This window comes from Chrysemys picta, chromosome 2 (assembly GCF_011386835.1).
Source record: "Chrysemys picta bellii isolate R12L10 chromosome 2, ASM1138683v2, whole genome shotgun sequence".
Classification (NCBI taxonomy): Eukaryota; Metazoa; Chordata; order Testudines; family Emydidae; genus Chrysemys; species Chrysemys picta.
In genome coordinates this window covers 92,533,251-92,553,873 of record NC_088792.1, presented here as the reverse complement: position 1 = coordinate 92,553,873, position 20,623 = coordinate 92,533,251, and the positions used below count along the sequence as shown (strand labels likewise).

General features: G+C 44.4%; 1 protein-coding gene across 2 annotated transcripts in view; it reads right to left on the bottom strand.

The window, feature by feature from the left end:
* NPSR1 (neuropeptide S receptor 1) overlaps positions 1–9,703 on the bottom strand; it is a 97,464-nt gene extending 87,761 nt beyond the window's left edge. For both annotated transcript variants that reach the window (XM_005307224.5, XM_024109666.3), the window contains exon 1: positions 9,350–9,703. In XM_005307224.5, the coding sequence (XP_005307281.2) occupies positions 9,350–9,496 (147 nt within the window). In that variant the 5' untranslated portion in view covers positions 9,497–9,703. The remainder of the gene's footprint in view (positions 1–9,349) is intronic.
* Positions 9,704–20,623: the final 10,920 nt, after the last annotated feature.

The following is a 20,623-nucleotide window of genomic DNA, read 5'->3' as shown; positions in this document are numbered from 1 at the left end:
TCCCGACCGCTATCCACACCGCCACCCCCTGACAAGCCCCCCAGGACTCCCACCCCCTATCCAACCTCCCTCTGCTCCTCGTCCCCTGATCACCGCCTCCCGGGAACCCCCACCCCTAACTGCCTCCCGGGACCCCACCCCCTTATCCAACTCCCCCTGCTCCCTGTCCCCTGACTGCCCTCCCAATCCCTATCTATATCCCTGCCCCCTGACAGGCGGCACAGGCCTCCCCGGGACTCTCACTCCCAACCCTCCTTGTTCCCCACCCCTTGACTGCCCTCCAGAACCTCCACCCCATCCAACCGCCCCCTCCTCCCTGACTGCCCCCCAGGATCCCCCGCTCCCTTACTCAACCCCCCCTCCCCCACGTTCCCCTGCCCCTTACCAGCAGCAGGAGCTTGCAGTCGCGACACCCGGCCAAAGCCAGCTGCGCTCCCCATGCTGTTTTCCCCTTCCCCGAGTCACTAGTTGCAACCCCAGAATGTAGGGCACTGGGAGCTGGAAATGAGGTGATGAGCTGCAGATGAACGAAGAGCTGAACTTGTAGCCACCTCTGGCGAGCTAGAGGAGCTGCTGGAGGGGAGGGTCTGCTCATTGCCTAGCCTGCTGGGTGGAGATGGGGTACACAAGGCTGCTGCTAGTGTTAGTGGCTCTCCTGAATGGCTTGGTGGGGATGGGGATGGGGACAGGAGAAGGTCTGCAGAAAAAAAGTTCCTTAAGCAGAACAAAGCAGAGGGGAAACATCTCTCTGACATAACTCTCTACAACACAGCTGAGCAGGGAGGAGCCAAGTGGGAAGTCAAGCCCTGATGACCATGGCCAGGAAATACTCAGCCATGGGAGTGGAGAGAGAAGTTTAGAAGGGAGAAAAGCCAGGTGCATCTCACTCCACTGAGCAGTGCTACGAAAAAGGGAAAGTTTTGCTCCTTCTAAACTTGTGTCTTGGGGTTTGACTTGCATCTTCTGTGTCTGAACTGGTTCACTATTCACTAGATAGGACACAATAATCATAGGACTGGAGGGGACCTTGAGATGTCTTCTAGTCCAGTCAGTGGTGCCAGAACTGGGGGGGGGGGCCAGGGTGCTCCCACTTTTTGCCAAGGCTGACCCTGCCCCCTCCCCCTCCACTCCCCGTGAGGCACCAGCTCCCCAGCCAGGCCAGCATGGAGCCCAGCTGGGGAGGGGAGCCTGGGCCCGGGGCTGAGAGCAGCTCCCGGCCCATATCCCTGCCCCGCAGGCTCTTCACCCAGCCCAAGGCAGGTGGCGGGTCCACGACTCCGGGCCAGTTCCCCACAACTGCCTGCGTGGCTCTCCCTGACCTGGATCCAGATGGGAGGCGGGGGCGCTTCGGAGCCGCAGCCCGGTTATGGTAAGAGCAGCGCCGCGGTCAACTTTGGGGAGCCACTGACCCTCCACCGGGACTGGGGGCCTGGAGACATGGGCCAGGGGCTGCTCTTGGCACCCTACCCCCACCCAGGTTCCCCGGTCCTTCTCCAGCTTCTGGTTCGGCAGGGCTCGGAACCTCTGGGGGGAAGGGATGGGGTTTCTGGGGGCAGAGCCCCAGGGGATGGGAGCCCCTGACCCCCCCACCTTTGGGAAGGTTCCGGTGACCCTGAGTCCAGTTCCCTGCTTTTTAATTCCCTAGTTACAATTTGTTTTCTTTACAGCTTGCCATGATATTTGTTGCTGAAAAGTAACCTTTACATAGTAGCTCGCATTTGTCACTGAGGGCAAGAGATTGACACAAGGGATGAGTTCAGGATAGGAACTTTTTGCTGGGAAGTGATGTGAACTATGAATGAGACCATCTGCGGTCTCCCTTTCAGTGGTGCAAGTCAGGAATATTTCCTCAGAAATCAATGACTTTATGCTGGTGACGGTGAGAGCAGAATCGGGGCCTTTGTCACTAAAATCTTCTTGAGGTTTTGCCGGAAGAAATAAACGTGGATTTTAAGATAATGTGGCCCATTCATCTGGAGTACAAAACACATTCAGCGTAAGAAGAACCAATACCATATAAATCCTATCTTGCTTAATTAAGAAGCAATACCGGACTGCATGTAATTCAGTATTCTATGGAAATGGACAACAGAACTACCCACACACAGATAATAACTCAGTTAAATGAAAGATGAATACAAAAGGGAATAGTTGCCTAACATTAAGATTACTCAAAGGAATCAAATCAAGAAATAAGTCTTCCATTCTTCAGTCCAGCAGGGATTTACATCACTGAGAGAAAACAGAAGAGGTGCACTAATATGAATTAAGGATCAACAATGACCTGTTTTAATTATCATAGCCTTTGCAGGCTGACTTCGGCCTTCATTCAAAACTGCACCCCACTGACATCAATGCGATCCAGGGCAGCATCTGGCTCTATGCTTACCATGCTAATGATGTATAAACATAGATTATTTAAATTTCATTTAATTTACTTGTTTGCTTTTTAACAAAAATACTTGTACAGCAACTTCCAGCTAAGATTCTGAAAATTATTCACACATCACTTACAGTGGTCTCCATTAAAAAGTAATTATTTCCCAACAGATGTCAATTACTACTTATTCTTTAAAAAAGGTGGGGTGGGGAGGAGCAGGAGATGGGTTGTCTCCCATACCACAGCATGGCAACTCTTGGCAAATGGTAATTTTGTAAATGGTGACTGCTGTAATTAATCAGCACAACATCACTTTGAGGTAGGTATGTATTCTCAGCCACTGCTTACAGATGGGTACACAGTTTAATTAAGTGACATGGTCATGGTCACAAAACCAATCAGTGGTAGAGCTGAGCATGGCAGTCAGGAGCTCACAGATGTTTGTAATCTATTGTAACTACCACTGCTCTATGAGATGACTGGAGTTGGAATGTGGCAGTATTTGTCACCTGAAGCTGATATGAATATTTTGCTAATTTACTTTACGATTAAGAACAACCTTTGCCCATGAACCAAATTAGAAAATTGCATCGGAAACAAGAGGAACGCTGAAATTGGCCTTCTCCTGCATTTTGTATTCAGACAAAACTCCATTTGACTTCAGGGAGTTTTGACTGGATGAAGACTGCAGGACCAAGCCCCATATGGATCATTGTGGCTATTTTGGAAGTACGTTAGCTCTTCCACTGTACAGCATTTGAATCTGCTCAGTGTGTTTTACAAGGGAGCGTAGGTATCATTATCCCCATTTTATACCTGGGGGCACAGAAGTGAAGCGACTTGCCCAAGAACCCACATCAGGTCAGTGACAGAGCTGGGAATAGAAGCCAGGGCTCCTGACTGCCAGTCCAATGACCCACCCATTGGACCAGGGTGCCTCTCAAAAGAAAAATGCATAACTTGATTACTCTGAGTACTTTTGGAAGCTGTAAGGCTGGTATTTGCCTTTTGGTGATGCTCTAATTAAAATGAATGGCCTTCGCTCTATTTGCCCCCAGCATGGTCTAGACAAAGGCAGTACATATACTGTGTGAGAGCTGCTGCTTTTTCTCCACTAACAACTAAAGCAACATCTGGCATTTTGTCTCACATGGCAGGATGTGATTGGAATAGAAAGACAGAAATGTCTATCAATAATAGATGTCAACAATGTCATTTTCACAATACCTAGCTCAGAAGTGCCACTCTGCTGTGTTTGGTTAGGAGATGGACAGTAAATGGGGACAGCCTTACTCCAGCTGGATGATTTACCCATCCCCACCCCTTCACACAGGCACCCTTCAGGAAAAGGATAACATCCGAAGAAGTGGGATGTAGCCCACGAAAGCTTATGCTCAAATAAATTTGTTAGTCTCTAGGTGCCACAAGTACTCCTGTTCTTTTTGTTACATTTCTGAATGTCAGCAACTAAGCAGCATTTCTTTTTCCTTATATGCCTTTTCATGTAGTGAGTGTTCAAGGAATAATTACATAATTTCTGCATTTATAGAAAATTAGCTAATAGAGATATACTGGATCAGTCAATCGTCCATCTTATAGTTATGTTACCGATGTGTGAGTAAGTGTAAGCAGGTCTAAAGTGTGTAGATTAGTATAAAGGAATCTAGCCCACATGTCACAACTGCATTTAATCTGTAATGAAATTGTCAATCCTGGTTAACAAGTGCCTTCAGAAAAATTCCCTTGTACCTATTGCTCCTGCAGAAATCCACATTCACATGTATGCACAAACATACACAGCAGCATACATGGAAATAAAGTATTTCAATGCATCAATACTTTCACTATTACTTAGCACTTTCAAAGTGCTGTATAAACATAAACTAATTTATTCTGACAATGCCCATGAACTAGGTATATATGTCATCACCACCATTCACAGACTGAGAGACCAAGAATCAAAAGTGACTTGACAAAAGCCACACCAAGATTGATGGGCAGAACCAGGATTAGAACTCTGGAGTTGTAGCCCCTGGTCCAGGGTTCTGTCCATGAGATAACACAGCCTCCCAAATGTGCTTCCCCCACTTTTTTTCAGGGATACAGGGAGTACATTGATGTTGTTTCTGGGCACACCCATTGCACCCTACTTTGACATTTTAGCACTTCATTGAAATTTGTTCCTGAATCTAATTGTTTAATTTTCTTTCCCCAGCAGGTCACTCATTGTTTTTGATGTGGTTCCTTACCATAAGAGGATGGGCCTATTAATGTATAACTCATGCTAGTAATGTCTATTGCCATTATGATAATTGAGGGGTTTATCAAATACTTAGGGGACTCTTTCCTTGTCGTCTCTTGATGTTGATGCATGTTTCAGGAGAGTTACATCGATATTAAGAATTGGATGATGAATAAACCATATCAATAAACCACAAATGATTCAGTGATTCATCTAAATTCATAATTCAAAAACCAAAATCTGTGCCCAATCCTGCCCATCCCACTGTTGAAGCAGTTCTCACTAATTGACTTGGTTTAGCTCCTTTTCAAGGAAGTGAAGCATATTCCTGCCCACATAGATGATATAAATAACTTAGCAGAATCATAGTAACAATGATAGAACAAACATAATGCCACCTAGCTCTTACAGAACACTTCTCATCCAGAGATCTCAAAGTACTTTATAAAGGAGGTCTGTATCATTATCCCCATTTTACAAATGGAGAAACTGAGGCACAGAGAGGTGAAGTGACTTGCCCAAAGTCACCCCACAAACCAGGGTCAGAACCAGGAATTCAACCTGTGTCTCCCAAGTCCCAATCCAGTGCCCTATGTATACTATTTTGTTTCATTTATAGCACCTGGAAATGATTTGCATATTTCATTGTTTATTCTGATTTTGAAACAACCCCTATGTGACACATGGCCAGAAATCTCCTTGCAGGATAAATGACCCAAATTCAACCTTTAGGGACATACTGTAAGATAATGTTTGTGTTTACATATACATTGTTAGAAGTTAACAATGTAATCAAATAGTACCTGTCTATGCTGTATTCTGTTAATTCAGAGCTCAAAATGAGATCTTAAGATTTAAATGAACTGTAAATAGAGTGAGATCACTGTATTGATCTCTTTGAAATGTATAGCAAATCACTTGCAAATGGTGGAAAACAGGCAATTGTTTTACGTTAATCAGTGTAGCTAATCACTGGTGATGCTTAGGAAATAGGTCTACTTCAAAGTATCAATGATTGCCTATTGTTCACCAAAGGACTCTGAGCTATTAAGAGAAAACCTGGAACTGTATAAAAAAAACCCTTGGGTCCTGATCCTTTTTATCTCAGATCTGATTGATGCTTTATACCAAAGAAGCTTGAGTCATAAGACTGAGATCTCCAGTCTCACCTTGATCACCCTGGATATGAACATTGGACTATAACCTATGGACTAATTCTGAAAGAACTTTTTGCAACTACAAAGCTTGCCATCTCTACTATGAAACTAATCTCAAAACTGCACTCATGTCTGTATGTATATTGGTCTTTAACCAATGCTCTTTCTTTTTTAATAAATTTTAGTTTAATGAATGAGAATGGGCCATAAGTGTGTATTTGGGTAAGATCAGAAATACTCATTAACCTGGGAGGTAATGTGCCTGATCCTTTGGGATTGGTAGAACTTTCTTATAGGATGAATACGATTTTCAGTAATCCTCATCATATTTGACTTGGGTGTCTAGGTGGAAGCCCAAGGCTGGGTTGCTTTAAGGGAACTGTGTTTTGGCTTCTGGATAACCAATAAGGTACTATAGCTGTTTTGTGCTGACTTGGTAAATCTAAGTATTGGAATATCCACAAGCTTTGGAGATTGTCTGTCCCATTCTTTACAGTTTCCCCTAATTGAGTAACCTCAGTGTGGCTCCCCTGGGACCTCAGTCACACCATACAAAACATTTTTTTCTGCTTATATATCGTACTTAAGTAACCTATGCATGTTTGCATTTGCATCGTGGGAAATTATACAAATACGTGGTAAGTGCCATGCACCCTTTTCCTTGCAGGGGAAAGAATTAAGACAAAACTTTTTTATAGTTCCAAGAACTTTCTGATTACATATGTGGCAATGCCAGAGAAGAAGAAGGTGATTGTCATTAGATAAGAGATGTTAATTTACAAGAATATAATAGCCTACCACTTTGTAAAGAAATTCTGGAGTAGTCTGGTTTGAAGGCAATGTATTAGGCTAGCTGCTAAGAGCTGAAGCCCAGATTCTCACAAGTTATTTAGGTACCTAAGTAAGTGCCATTGTAATCAATGTGAGTTAAGCTCCTAAATATCTTTGAGGATCTGGGCCTAAATGTCACCTGAAGGAGATCTGTTCTCTTCTAGTAGTTTATCTGGGGGAAAGACAGGGTGGTTTCTTGTCCTCCACTTAGAATCTGTAATTAGTAACCTGGATGAGGAAAAGTCAGCATGGTTACATAGTTCAGGGCATGTCCCACTGCTGTGTTCCCTGCCCCACCATGATTCTGTATATTATCCAAATGGAACCCCCAGACAATCTATAGCATGTAACGGCCAATTCAAACTTTGCATGTTAAGTTCCACTTTGGACTTCCTGAGATATGAGGAGTGGATATAAAGCAGAGAAGGGACTATAGGTGGGGTGAACTAGGGAATCCTGTCACTACACTTTTCCCTGCACTGATCATTGCATAGTATTAAAGTTTAACCAGGGACTGGTGTTGTTGAATTACTGGTTATTAAATTCATACTAAACGTAAATAATCAGGCTCTGCGGAAGAAGCAGGATGACAAAGAAGAAAGGAACCTGAATAGATGTCACAATTGGGCTTTCATGGATATTTTTACCTGTACAACTGCAAGACTTAAGCATAGCAGTGATGTGACTATGCTGAGAATGGGCCTCCATGTATATTTTGAGATGTATTGGCCCGTCTTACCCACAGACTCCACTGTAGGATCTTCCGCACTGAATGAGCAGATGGATTCAACACCTTTCAGAAAAACAAAGACAAGGGTCATGATGTCTGTATCTAGGATGGATATTTTATAAGGAAGTTTTAGCAAGCAAGTTCTCTGCTGCTATTCACTGCTAGTGCTGGCCAAGCAGCTAGTCTATAAAGGAAGATGCTTGTTACTTTGAGTAGGAGAGATGCTTTGTCAACCAGAAAAATGAAAAAGGAGAATTAGGGTGAAATCCTGGCCCCACTGATGTCAATGGCAAAACTCCCCTCAATTCAATGGGGCTGGGATTTTGCCCTTAAAGGTCTAAAGCGTAATTGTCTTATGTGGAAGAAATTCAAATACTGCTGAACAAGGGAGCAGGGAGGCATTCAGTGACTCTTCTGTACAGTTATGATGCCAGTGTCCTTACTTCCACTACTGGACACAGCACTCCAGAGAACAATATGCCAGATATAATGTCTCCTGAGACAGGTGTGTAAGAACACTTTGCACTTATCCAGTGTCTTTCCTCTGGGTCTCTCTTAGTGGGGGAAATAATGTGCAGAATGATCTGGCAAAGGTCACAGGCACAGGCTGTTACCGGGTAAGGAATAGAACGTCGGCCTCCTGAGTCTCAATCCTCTGCTCTAACTTGCCTCCTTCATATCACCTTATGACCAGGAATCTCATTTTTACAAACCATTAAGTCTCAGTTCGCCTTACATCAGTATTTACCATACCTATTTACAGCTAATCAAAGGAAGAGGTCAAAGGACTAGAGCTGGTTGGAAGTTTTCCAACAGAAGGTTTTTCTGATGGACGAGGCCACTTGGATGAAATTTAAATGGTCTGCAAGACTGTGACTGTTTTGATGAAATTCCAGTGCAAACCTGCCTGGTTTCCTGCCCACTCGCCAGCCAGACTCTTGAGCAGCCCACCTGGTAGACTGATAGCGAGCCTGGGCTCCTGGCTGCAGGGCAGCCTACCAGGATGTACAGGGAGGATACAGTCCAATCTCTGGTACACTAGTGGAAATTTAGAATAATTCCACTGATTCACTGGAGTTACACCAGCTCTACACTGGTCTGTCAGCGATCAGAATCTGTCCCTGAACATATCCAACTATATCTCATTCATCATCATCTAAACGAGTACCTCAATCTACTTGTCTGAATTCATGACAGCACAGAGATCACTTTCAAAGGTAGAAATACCCTGTCTTCCACAATACTGCATATATTTCTTACATATTTTATCCTGGGAACTTGACTGATACCACGTATCTACCGTAACAGAAGCATGGCATGTATGCAGCCTGAACTTAAGTGCTGTATAAGGATGACAGCAGCCAAAGCAATCTAAATTAAGGATGTCATTCATTATTTCACACCGCGCAACCTGTTCCCTACATTCACATGGTACAGAGCTGGAAAAAACAGAGCTGCACTTGACAAAATGCATTCATTCTTATGAGCTCCTTCTCAACATCCCTTTCACTGCCATGCTTGCCACAGTCTTAAAAACAAGCTTTTCCTCTCCTACAGAGCCCCCAAAAGTCAGCCAGCACCACTCCTGATAGAAACAACTTTACTTGTCTGTGTACAACATGTTGCTGGGGCTGATAGATAATTGATAGCAAACGCTACAGATTCAGGTGATGGTTGTAATACAGAGTTTAGCTAAGAGACTTAATTCCAATAAAAAGCTACTGAGATGAAAAAAAATCTGTATAACGACATAGCAATCATAGGAATGCAGCACCATGCTATCATGCATGATTAAAGACCTTTTAGGGCTTCAATTACATCGGGACCCTCAATAACTGCCTGATACAGGAAATAGTCCTTACAAAGACAATCACAAATTTTAGGCATAAACTCACAGTATGAAGCTTTTAATAAATAATCTGAGTCTCACACACACCCACCCACCACCAAGCTACTGAAAATGCAGAGAGCTGCAAGCAGGTGAGAACAGTAAAGCATGCTGTCTGTACCTTAAAGGAATAGTAGAAGGATCCCCATTCCTCGTCTTCCACTACTTCAGTGAAAGTCGTTGTTTCTGTGCAAGTTACAAGTGTAAAATCCAGCCTCTCTCTGCTTCCATTTAAGCTGCTGCTGGCTTCTGTGAAACTGACTTGCATTGCTAGGTTTTGTTCTGGTTAAGTTGTTGCTGCTGTGACAGAGAGTTAAACACAGCCAAGCTCTCCTCAGAAGAGCACAGCAAAAACTACAGCTTCACTGCTCCACCACTGGCTACACGAGGCATGAGGCTTCCGTGCAGCTGAGTGATTAAAATCCAAGCTGGACGCTTTCCCCCAAACCGTCCATGCTGACAGAATTCTGATGACAGCTGGCCATACACTCCTTCCAGTAGCAGCAGCAGCAGCAGCCAGTAATGTACATAGTGCACGTGGCATCATCTTGAAGCCTTGCTAATGCTTGCTTGTCCTACAGCCAAAGTTTCTAACTCTAGGAGTCAGGATTACCTGGTAAAACGTTAAGTGCCATATGATGTTATAGTCCAGCACCTTGGTTAGTCCACTCTGCATCTTAGCTCCTTATCTTTTGCACAGCCCAGTCAGTTTTTTTGCATGGACTGATTGTGTTTTAGTCACCCCTCTTGGATTGTATAGCCATTGGAGAGGGGCATCCAGTTCCGTAGCACATAGGCGGAGGAATGACAGAGCACTGGTAACTGACATGCAGATTGTGAGAAATGTTGAGTGAAGACTGATGGCCAAATCAGCAGAGAGTCAAAGGACGTTTAAATTGGCCCATTTAGACTGCAGGGCCAGGTTCTTATGTTACATTGGTGGTAGTCTGGATTAAATTTCTCTGTCGTCAGTGGCGATACTCCAGAATCACAGCATGTAATTGAGGAGATTCGGCACCCCTCCCCACACTTGAACTAAAATCTGATCTCATTTATAACACAATACATTCAAAGTAACTACCTGCTTCAGTGGCATTACTTTGCCTTCACATTGATGTAACTGAGAGCAGAATTTGGCCTATTTCAGAGTCAAACACTCACATGCCAATATGTAATTTCCCCTTTGTTACATAATCACTGATTCCAACCCTGGATTTTCAACAGTCTAGCAAAAGAAAAAAAAATCTATTTTCCATATATTTCTGTTTGGTCCCAAATTGAGTCCCTTGATTTCCCAAGGGGAGCAGGATTCTATTTCCAACACTGCCATAAATTTGCAACGTGACCTCGAGCAAGCCACTTCAGGATAGATTCCGATACCCTTACATATTTTGTGTAGTTCCTTATCTGGGCCTTGATCCAAAGTCCATTAGATCAATGGAAAAACTCTCATTTGCTTTAGTAGGCTTTCGGTAACATCCTTTGCAAGTAGTCCATTTTCAGCAGGACTATTTGAGGAGTAAGATACTACTCAACGTATGTAAGAGCAGGGAACTCTGGCCCTTAACCTCAATGTGCTTGATTTTCTTCCTTAGTAAAATGGGGATTATATTTATCTCCCTTAAATAAGTAATAGGACACTTAATTAATGTTTATAAGACTGAGATTTTCTGTTTTCAGGGGCTATAAAAGTACTTTTTGGTTTGTTTGTTTGTTTTCAATATACTTGGCTTATTTTCACCTTGCTCTTAAACACGCAGTGACTTAGGGCTACATCTTGCAATTCCTAATCATGTAAGTACTCAGTCCCATTAGTTTACTCATGCAAGGGCTTCGGGATGGTGTCTTGACACCATCCAAGCTGGTATTCACATAATTAGGGGAGTGTATGGAATCTTCCACAGGAAAAGAATGAAGTTTCTTATAAAAGCCACAATCATGACACCCAAGTCACCAGCAATTGAGTACAGCATGAATCCCTTGTCATAAGAGCCATGGAGTGTGTTTGCTAATGGGAATCTCAGACCGACGACAAAGGGGTTTTTCTAAGGCCTCAGGGGACGGTCATTCTCACATGCACAAATCCTTAACTCTTGCACCTTCCAATTTATTGAATCATAGCCCCATCAATAATCAATTAACCTAGTTTATTCTGAGCTAGTGAATGATGGGAGTGGAATGAACAGGCTCTTCTTTCAGATGAAGAATCTAAATTCTCTATAAAGAAACTAAGAAGAACTAGGGACAAAGGGGGCAGAATGAGCCCCATTGCAATAAGACCAGGCCAGCAGTGTGGGTGAGGGTAAACTTCTCGTTTGGGGAATGGTGTAATGGTAAGATTTTGATTGCTGCATTTAGATTGAGCTCTCAATTTCATTGGCCAGCAGCAATTCAGAGGAGGCATCAGCAAGAGGACATCGCACCACCGCTGACCTCATCACTCCAGGGTGTTCCATCCGGACTGATTATTTCCCCCCTCACAGTGTCAGTGTGTAGCAGCAGAGGAGCAAGTAACAACTTGCTTCTCCATGCCACCAGGGCTTCACCAGCCAGGAGTTTTTCCTAGCAGAGTTTGGCCCACACCAAAGAATTTGGATCTAGGTCTGAATTTTGACCTCTTTTATCCGCAAAATTGGAGGAGCTAATATCTGGGCTCTTGTTTAACATCTCTCTCTATTTGACAACATTCTGGTAATAGAGCAGAGGAATGCAGACCATCAGCAATGTGCATTTTACCCTATAGGTAAGTCTACTGAGTCTCTTGAATGTACTTTGAATAGGGAAGTGGATTCCCTGTGTGAGAAAAAGAGGAAGCTTCAGGGTCTTCCTGAGCTCACTCTGAGTGATGTGGCAGTAATATCATAGGATTTGGGGGAGGGGAGTTGAGTTGTAAGATTCCGCTCCAGGTTTTGAACACTCCAAAGTTTGGGTGTCCTGGATCCAGGGCATTTGGTTGTTCCATTCTAGGGATGTGAAAGAGCCCTGAAATTCAGGTCAAGGTCCCCATTTCAAGCCTCTGCAATGATTGGGGATGGGAGAGGGTCTTTGGATTCAGGATTTTGGCTCAGGCCCACCTCTAGCTAACATAATTCAGAGACTGAAGTGAGGCAGCTTAGTAAAAAGTGAGATGTGGATAGTGAATAAGGGTGCTACATTTCTGTGATTTAGCAGGAAGAAGACCCATGCAGTGATTGGACATGATCAGCAATGATAAGTATGCACCAAGTAACAGTATAAGAAATAAAGGGGATTATTCACAGAGGGTAATGCAATAAACAATGGCCAGATGCCATAGGGAGAAAATATTTAGCTGAGAAGTGAGGGGACATGTATTAGGAATTAGTGGAATAAACTAGCAAAAGAGGTTCCATCACTGCAGAGACAAGGCTTTAGGTAAGGCAGGAAGGAAAAAGAATTAATTCAGATGGAAGGTGGGTGCGTGAATAGACCTAAATAGCATCCTGGGGAGATAGATCAGTCAAAATGCAGCAACATCACTGTCAATGGTACAGCATTGCTGGGGTGCCATGAGGGTGATGGTGCCATGAGGGTGATGATCCCATCCGTGCCTTTCAGACCTCTGTCACTGGGAGAGAGACAGTCAGCACAAGGTGACGTTTAACATTGTTGCCATAGTAAGAATGTTTCTCTCCATCACTCTGACAATTACTCCTGGGGGAATTCTGCGCTACTGCACAATGCAGAATTTTGCGGAAATTAACATTGTGCGCACAATTTCCTTTCTCCCACAGAAATGGGCTGCAGTGCTGTTGGCCACCACCAAGGGCTGCTGGACTCAGCAGACACCAGCTTGCACATGGAAGACACTGCTGGGAGGAGAGGACGGGGAGCTAAAGGGTTCCTGGCAGCTGCAGTTCCCAGCATGCCTTAAGAGAAGGAGAGGGCAGGACGCAGGAAATGCCATACAAGTCTGGGACCGAGCATCAGGCTGTTTATCCCTCTGGATCCCTGGGTTCTGGGGGGAAGGGAGTGCAGGTATCTGGGCTAGGGGGAACCCGTAGCTGGGCTTCGGGGGGAGGAGGTTTGGGTGTATTAGCTTGGGGGGGCAGCTGGGATCTGCGGGGTGGGGGGAAGGGGATAGAGAAATAGGAATTGGGTTGTCATAGGGGTTTCTTTAAATCTCTACTCCTGGGGAATATTTGTGTGTGTCTGTATTGTTATAATAAATTACCAAAATAATTGAATGTGATTATATAATTGGTGTGATTATAGAGTGTTATTTTGACAAATACAATTTGCAGAATTTTGCAGAATTTATAATTTTTTGGCACAGAATGCCCCCAGGAGAAGAAAATGCGTAAGCAGACAATGCAGAAACACTATAAATCAAGAGAAAAATAAAGAAAATGCAAGAGAGAGAGAGAGAGCATGCGCAAGCACACAAGTGACACAGCAAGAGATTGGGGGCCATCAGCCAGGCCTGACAGCCCAGGAGACACTTCACTCTGTCTTGCACCCACTTGTAGAGAATCTGGGATTGAACGTTTCTCTTATTTTATTTAAGCCCAGCTTGTTTCCACTTTACTCCCATTGAGGAATAGTTACTCACAGAGGTAACCATCTTAATTTAAATTTTAATTTATATTCACGTCAGTGGGACAATCCATATAAATGCTTACTGTGGGAGCAAGCGATCCACAATCTGACCCCCTTTCCTGTAAGCTTTGAGGCAGAAACCAGCCTTATGTACCTGTTCTGTAAAGTGCCTTGTGTATCTATGGCACTAGATTCTGCCACCTTTACTCAGGCCGAGTAGCCCTTTACTCAGCAAGAGATGCAATTGGAATGAATGGGATTGCTTGCAGTGTACGGTACAGTAGAACCTCAGAGTCATGAACAGAGTCATGAAGTGACCGGTCAAGCTCACCCGGAACCGGAAATACGCAGTCAGGGAGCAGCAGAGATGAAAAAAAGCAAATACAATACAGTACTGTGTTAAATATAACATTTAAAAAGAAAGATTTGACAAGGTAAGGAAATTGTTTCTGTGCTTATTTCATTTAAATTAAGATGGTTAAAAGCAGCATTTTTCTTCTGCATAATAAAGTTTCAAAGCTGTACTAAGTCAATGTTCACTTGTAAACTTTTGAAAGAACCATAACGTTTTGTTCAGAGTTACGAACAACCTCCATTCCCGAGGTGTTCATAACTGAGGTGCTACTGTACTATTCAAGGAGAATAAGGATGGCAGAATATAGCCCTAAGGAAACTTACCTTGCATAGCGTCTTATTCCTTGTGTACTCCCATGGTAATCAATCAACAAATCTGAGTAAGGCACCCTTTCCAAATGTTTGAAAGCTAAGTCCCTTCAGGAAAATGACACTGTTCCTGCCCCTTTAACCCTGCCAGGTGGTGTTAAAGACCAACCCATCTTAATGTGTACATCTTCCATGCTCTGCTGGTTAGACCTTTGCATCATGCCTCACACTATGGGAAATGAAAGGCTGGCAGTATCAGCTCCTGTAGGATTTAGGATTCACACAGACATCCCACATCCCTCCCTTTCAGGCCATGCAAAAGGAAACAGACTCATGGTTTGCTTCCACAATGTTAAAACTTGCATTTATATAGATACAATAAGTAATATCAATTAACATGCTTCAGGGTTTCAACTAGTTACCTGCACAGAGTGCAGGAAGGAGTCCCTTCCTCACCTTCATCCACAATTGGCTAGATTAATTATGAATTTTCTTGCCTTCCTCAAAAGCATCCGATATTAGTTGTCTACTCCACCAAATTATGGTACTACTTTGGTGAAACTAGAAAATAGTTTTTAAAATGTCCTTACTTTCTACTTATTCTGAGGCCTGGAAGTGCACTAAGCTGAACCAACAGCCTCACGCAGTACACCAAATCTTATGGTCCTAGATGGTTAGCTGCATGAGCTTTGCTCATATCACCATTGTCCGGCTTGTCCACATCCCTCCCTCCATGAACACAAGTTGACGCCACACCATTCCATTTTGTTGCGAGCAAGTTCTTTCCATTTGTGGCCAAAAGTTTTGTCATGGGATCGGCCCAGCACAGTCTTCCCAACACTCGCTTCTGGTCTCTGGGGATCCAGTCACTGATGTGGGTTGTCCACCTATTGTCTTGCCTGCGAACTACATGACCTGCCCATCTCTGCTTTGCATCATACATCACCTGCACTACATCAGTCACCTCTGTGCGCCTTCTGATCTCCTCATTCGGTATGTGATCATGGAACAATATCTTACACATTCGCCTTTCCATTGCTCTCTGGGGGATAGCGAATTTTTCTTACTCCGCTTTCATCATTGACCAGCTTTTGGCTCCGTATACCATTCCCAGCAGAAAAGTGGAGTTAAACAGTTCTTTCCTTTTCTTCATGAGCAGTTCATCATCTGTTAGAGATGTCTTTATTTTGTTGAAACTTGCCCACCCCGCCTTTCACCTCCTACTGCATTGCTCTTTGAATGAGGTGTCTCTGTCAGCTGCTGACCCAGATAAATATATTTGTCCAAACTCCCTCCCAGAGCCTGCGCCCTGCACCCTCTATGATTATGGTATTAATGTAGTGCTTAGGTGCCCTGCTGTTCGGTGTATAAGAAAAACCTTAGAAATGTAGATATAATACCATACATGCCAAAGAGCCCCAAAACACTTTGCAAACTATACACATACAGCATCACTGAAATGATGGAGAACATCAGCCTGGTGGACAACTTGTTTCACGGTAGAAAGGGGAGGGGAAGTTTTGGCCAAACACCAGGGAAAGTTCTGTTCTGACAAAAAGTGCATTGGGATCTTCAATGTCTTTGCTGAGCAGAAGTGCTGTGGTAGATAGGGGAATGGTCTGTACTTCCTCCCACCAGCCCTTATGCAGAGCCAGATGGAGTCTCATCCCTGTCTCCTGCAAAAAACCTCTAGTTTTGATTTGCCTGAGTGCTTTGCCCTGTTTTTTGCTGCTATAGGGTTCCACAGCTGCTTATGCCAAAAACCAGCTATGGGTGGGCAGCTCACAGGGAGAAGGGGTCTTAATGCCTAGAAGTCTCCCTGTTGAAGAGGTTTGCAGGAGATAGGGAAGACTGGAAGTGAGAAGTGTACTGTCTGAAGGGGGAGTGGTGATGACAAGGGATATAGGGTTGTAGGAAGGAGAGTTGTTCCCAGAGAAGGGATGGAGAAGGTGACAGTAAAAATAGTGAGGGTGGCAGGGTTGCTTCAGGTAGGTGGAGAGAGTTAGAAGAAATAGGACCTGAATTTACTGGTCTCCCATCCCTTATTTTGTAAGAGTGAATATACTGTACTTGGATTGTATCTTGCAAAGGGAATTAAAACCAATAATAAAAGGTTCTATAGCCATATAAATAAGAAGAAAACAAAGAAAGAAGAAGTGGGACTGCTAAACACTGAGAATGGAGTGGAGGTTAAGGATAATTTAGGCATGACCCAATATCTAAACAAATACTTTGCCTCAGTCTTTAATGAGACTAATGAGGAGCTTAGGGATAATGGTAGGATGACAAATGGGAATGAGGATATGAAGGTAGATATTACCACACCCGAGGTAGAAGCCAAACTCGAACAGCTTAATGGGACTAAATTGGGAGGCCCAGATCCAAGAATATTAAAGGAACTGGCACATGAAATTGCAAGCCCATCAGCAAGAATTTTTAATGAATCTGTAAACTCAGGGGTTGTAGCGTATGACTGGAGAATTGCTAACATAGTTCCTATTTTTAAGAAAGGAAAAAAAAGTGATCTGGGTAACTCCAGGTCTGTTAGTTTGACATCTGTAGTATGCAAGGTCTTGGGGGGAAAATTTGAAGGAGAAAGTAGTTAAGGATATTGAGGTCAATGGTAATTGGGACAAAATACAACAAGGTGAACTGTCAGACTGGAAGGAGGTTACTAGTGGAGTTCCTCAGGGATCAGTTTTGGGACCAATCTTATTTAATCTGTTTATTACTGACCTTGGCACAAAAAGTGGAAAAGTGCTAATAAAGTTTGCAGATGACATGAAGCTGGGAGGTATTGCCAATACAGAGAGGGACCGTGATATCCTACAGGAAGATCTGGATGACCTTGTAAACTGGAGTAATAGTAATAGGATGAAATTTAATAGCAAAAAGTGCAAGGTCATGCATTTAGGGATTAATAACAAGAATTTTTGTTATAAACTGGGGACGCATCACTTGGAAGTAACAGAGGAGGAGAAGGACCTCGGAGTATTGCTTGATCACAGGATGACTATGAGCCGCCAGTGTGATTTGGCTGTGAAAAAAGCTAATGTGGTCTGGGGATGCATCAGGCGAGGTATTTCCAGGAGAGATAAGGAGGTGTTAGTACCATTATACAAGGCGCTGGTGAGACCTCATCTGGAATATTGTGTGCAGTTCTGGTCTCCCATGTTTAAGAAGGATGATTTCAAACTGGAACAGGTACAGGGAAGGGCTACTAGGATGATCTGAGGGATGGAAAACCTGTCTTATGAAAGGAGACTCAAAGAGCTTGACTTATTTAGTCTAACCAAAAGAAGGCTGAGGGGAGATATGATTGCCCTCTATAAATATATCAGAGGGATAAATACCAGTGTAAGCAGAGTCAGGATAAGCTCTACCCTGACATCTGGTGGTGAATTATGGTGAGGGTGGAAAAGAACTTCAGGGGCTGATCTTGTTTGCATAGGCACACCCACCTGCCTAGCCTGGAACAACAACAACTGAAAGTGGTTACTTTGGCTGGTGTGGGATCCCCAGTTTCTCTGTTATTGGGGCAGGAAGAATAAAGTGTTGTTACCCTGATTCTGTGAATCAAGGCCAGTGGAACTGTTGTATGACAGAGGGACTCACCAGTAAATAAGTAGCACTCGCTAGACAAGGGGACTGGGTTACAAAACCCAGTGAATTGAGAGAGATGGGGGACAGGTATGTGTACCTAATGGTATTGCCCCCCCCCCCCCCCCCTTTGAGGGTTTGGAATACTAACTGCACTACCGCCCCCCCCCTGTTGAATAGCAGAGCTAAGTTTGCTTCCATTAGGAGTCTAGCTAGAAGTTGCTAAACTGAATTCACTTTGGGCCAATGGTGCACCAGGACTGGGGCTCCTGAAATCACTAAAAGAGCTAAAATTGCTGAGCTGAGATCACTGAGTGCAGTGTTAACCAGTGGGGGAGCCTGAAGTTATATTGCTAAGCAGCTGGCAGAGCTGAGCAGTTTGTGGGACGGTTGGAGTGGCCCATGGAACAGCGAGTAGAGCAGAGCTGAGCCATTTGCGGGGGCAGCTGAAGCAGTTCATGGGATGGCTGGAGTGGAGCGGAGCGGCTGGCAGAGCTGAGCAGTTTGTGGGATGGTTGGAGCGGCCCACGGAACGGGGAGCAGAGCGGAGCAGTTTGTGGGGACGGCTGGAGGAGCAGAGCGGCGCGGCGCGGCTGGTAGAGCGGAGCCATTTGTGGTAAAGGCTGCAGCAGAACTCCACGGAGAGGTGGGGCAGTTGGCCTCAGACCATGTAAGGTGCCCCTTAACATCCAGTGTGCCCCCCCCCATTTCCGCCCAGGCTGGGGGGGTAAAACTCTGCAGATAAACTTTTGAACTATGGGGCGGCACTGACCAGGGACAGAGACTTTAGGGTTGTTGGACTTTGGGGTGATTGGACTTAAGACCCTGAGGGGAAAAGGACACTGCCAAACTTACTTGGAGGTGGGTCTTTTGCTCATGGTTTGTGTTATGAATCCTGTTTGTGGTGTTTCACCAACATAATGCCGCATTGTTTCCCTCCTTTATTAAAAGGCTTTTACTACACTCAGACTCCGTGCTTGCGAGAGGGGAAGTATTGCCTCCTAGAGGCACCCGGGGGGTGGTATGTAATTGTCCCAGGTCACTGGGTGGGGGCTCAAGCCGGTTTTGCATTGCGTTATTGAAACGGAACCCCTAGATACGGAACCTGGCCCTTGTTGCTGCCAACTCAAAGGGGCAGAAGGGTTACACCAGGGAGGGAGAGGAATTATTTAAGCTTAGTACCAATGCGGACACAAGAACAAATGGATATAAACTGGCCATCAGGAAGTTTAGACTTGAAATTAGACAAAGGTTTCTAACCCTCAGAGGAGTGAAGTTCTGGAATAGCCTTCCAAGGGGAGCAGTGGAAGCAAAAAACATATCTGGCTTCAAGACTAAGCTTGATAAATTTATGGAGGGGATGGTATGATGGGATAGCCTAATTTTGGCAATTAATTGATCTTTGACTATTAGCGGTAAATATGCCCAATGGCCTGTGATGGGACACTAGATAGGGTGGGATCTGAGTTACTACAGATAATTCTTTCCTGGGTGTGTGGCTGGTGAGTCTTGCCCACATGCTCAGGGTTTAGCTGATTGCTATATTTAGGGTCAGGAAGGAATTTTCCTCCAGGGCAGATTGGCAGAGGCCCTGGAGGTTTTATGCCTTCCTCTGCAGCATGGGGCACAGGTCACTTGCTGGAGGCTTCTCTGCATCTTGAAGTCTTTAAACCACAAGTTGAGGACTTCAATAGCTCAGACATAGGTCAGGGGTTTGTTACAGGAGTGGATGGGTGAGATTCTATGGCCTGCGTTGTGCAGGAGGACAGACTAGAAGGTCATAATGACCTTAAAGTCTATGAGTCTAACTGTAGACATCTGATCCGGGGAGCTAGAGACTGTTTCATTTGGCAATAAACCTGGCTGGATGCCTTCGTACCTTATCGGAGTCTGTGGTCATTGGGGGTTCTGTCGGGGTCTGCTATGTCGGCTATCTGCGCAGAGCCGGGGCAGCACACAGGGGGAACACACGCACGCAGCTGGTTGTTATCAACATTGAACAGAGCAGAGCACCACACCGGTGACGTCTGACAACATTGGTGACCCCGACCACTGATCTGGTGAGTAAACGAGCTGTGCGCTGTAGGAATCATGATCTAACATAACAGAAAACCATGAGCTAGGAAACCCCCTTATCCCTTCCCTTCAAATCCCCAGAGAGTTTGATAACTCGTGGACCCGCTGGATTGCCAGTAAAGGGGGTCCATATGAATTTAAAAAAGAAAGTGGGGAAACATGGACTGGCATATGTAAAGCAATGGTAGAAACAGAAGTTCTAAAAAATAGTAACAAAAGTAAAAAAGCTAGAATTTTTCAATTAATGTCCATAGCAGTACAATGGTTTAAACAACACACCACCATACTCGCTAGGCAAGTAATGGAGAAAACCAGGAAAGCTGAAGAGGTAACTAAAGCTTTGGAGGAAGCAACCCAGGCAGTCGAGCACTGGAAAGCCCAAGCCCTTTTAACAGGGCAACAGGCTGTCCAGACTCACGATATGCTCGAACAGATAAAGCAGGACAATAAAAAATTGGAGACAGCTGTGGAAAACCTGCAAAAGAAAAAAGTATCGTCC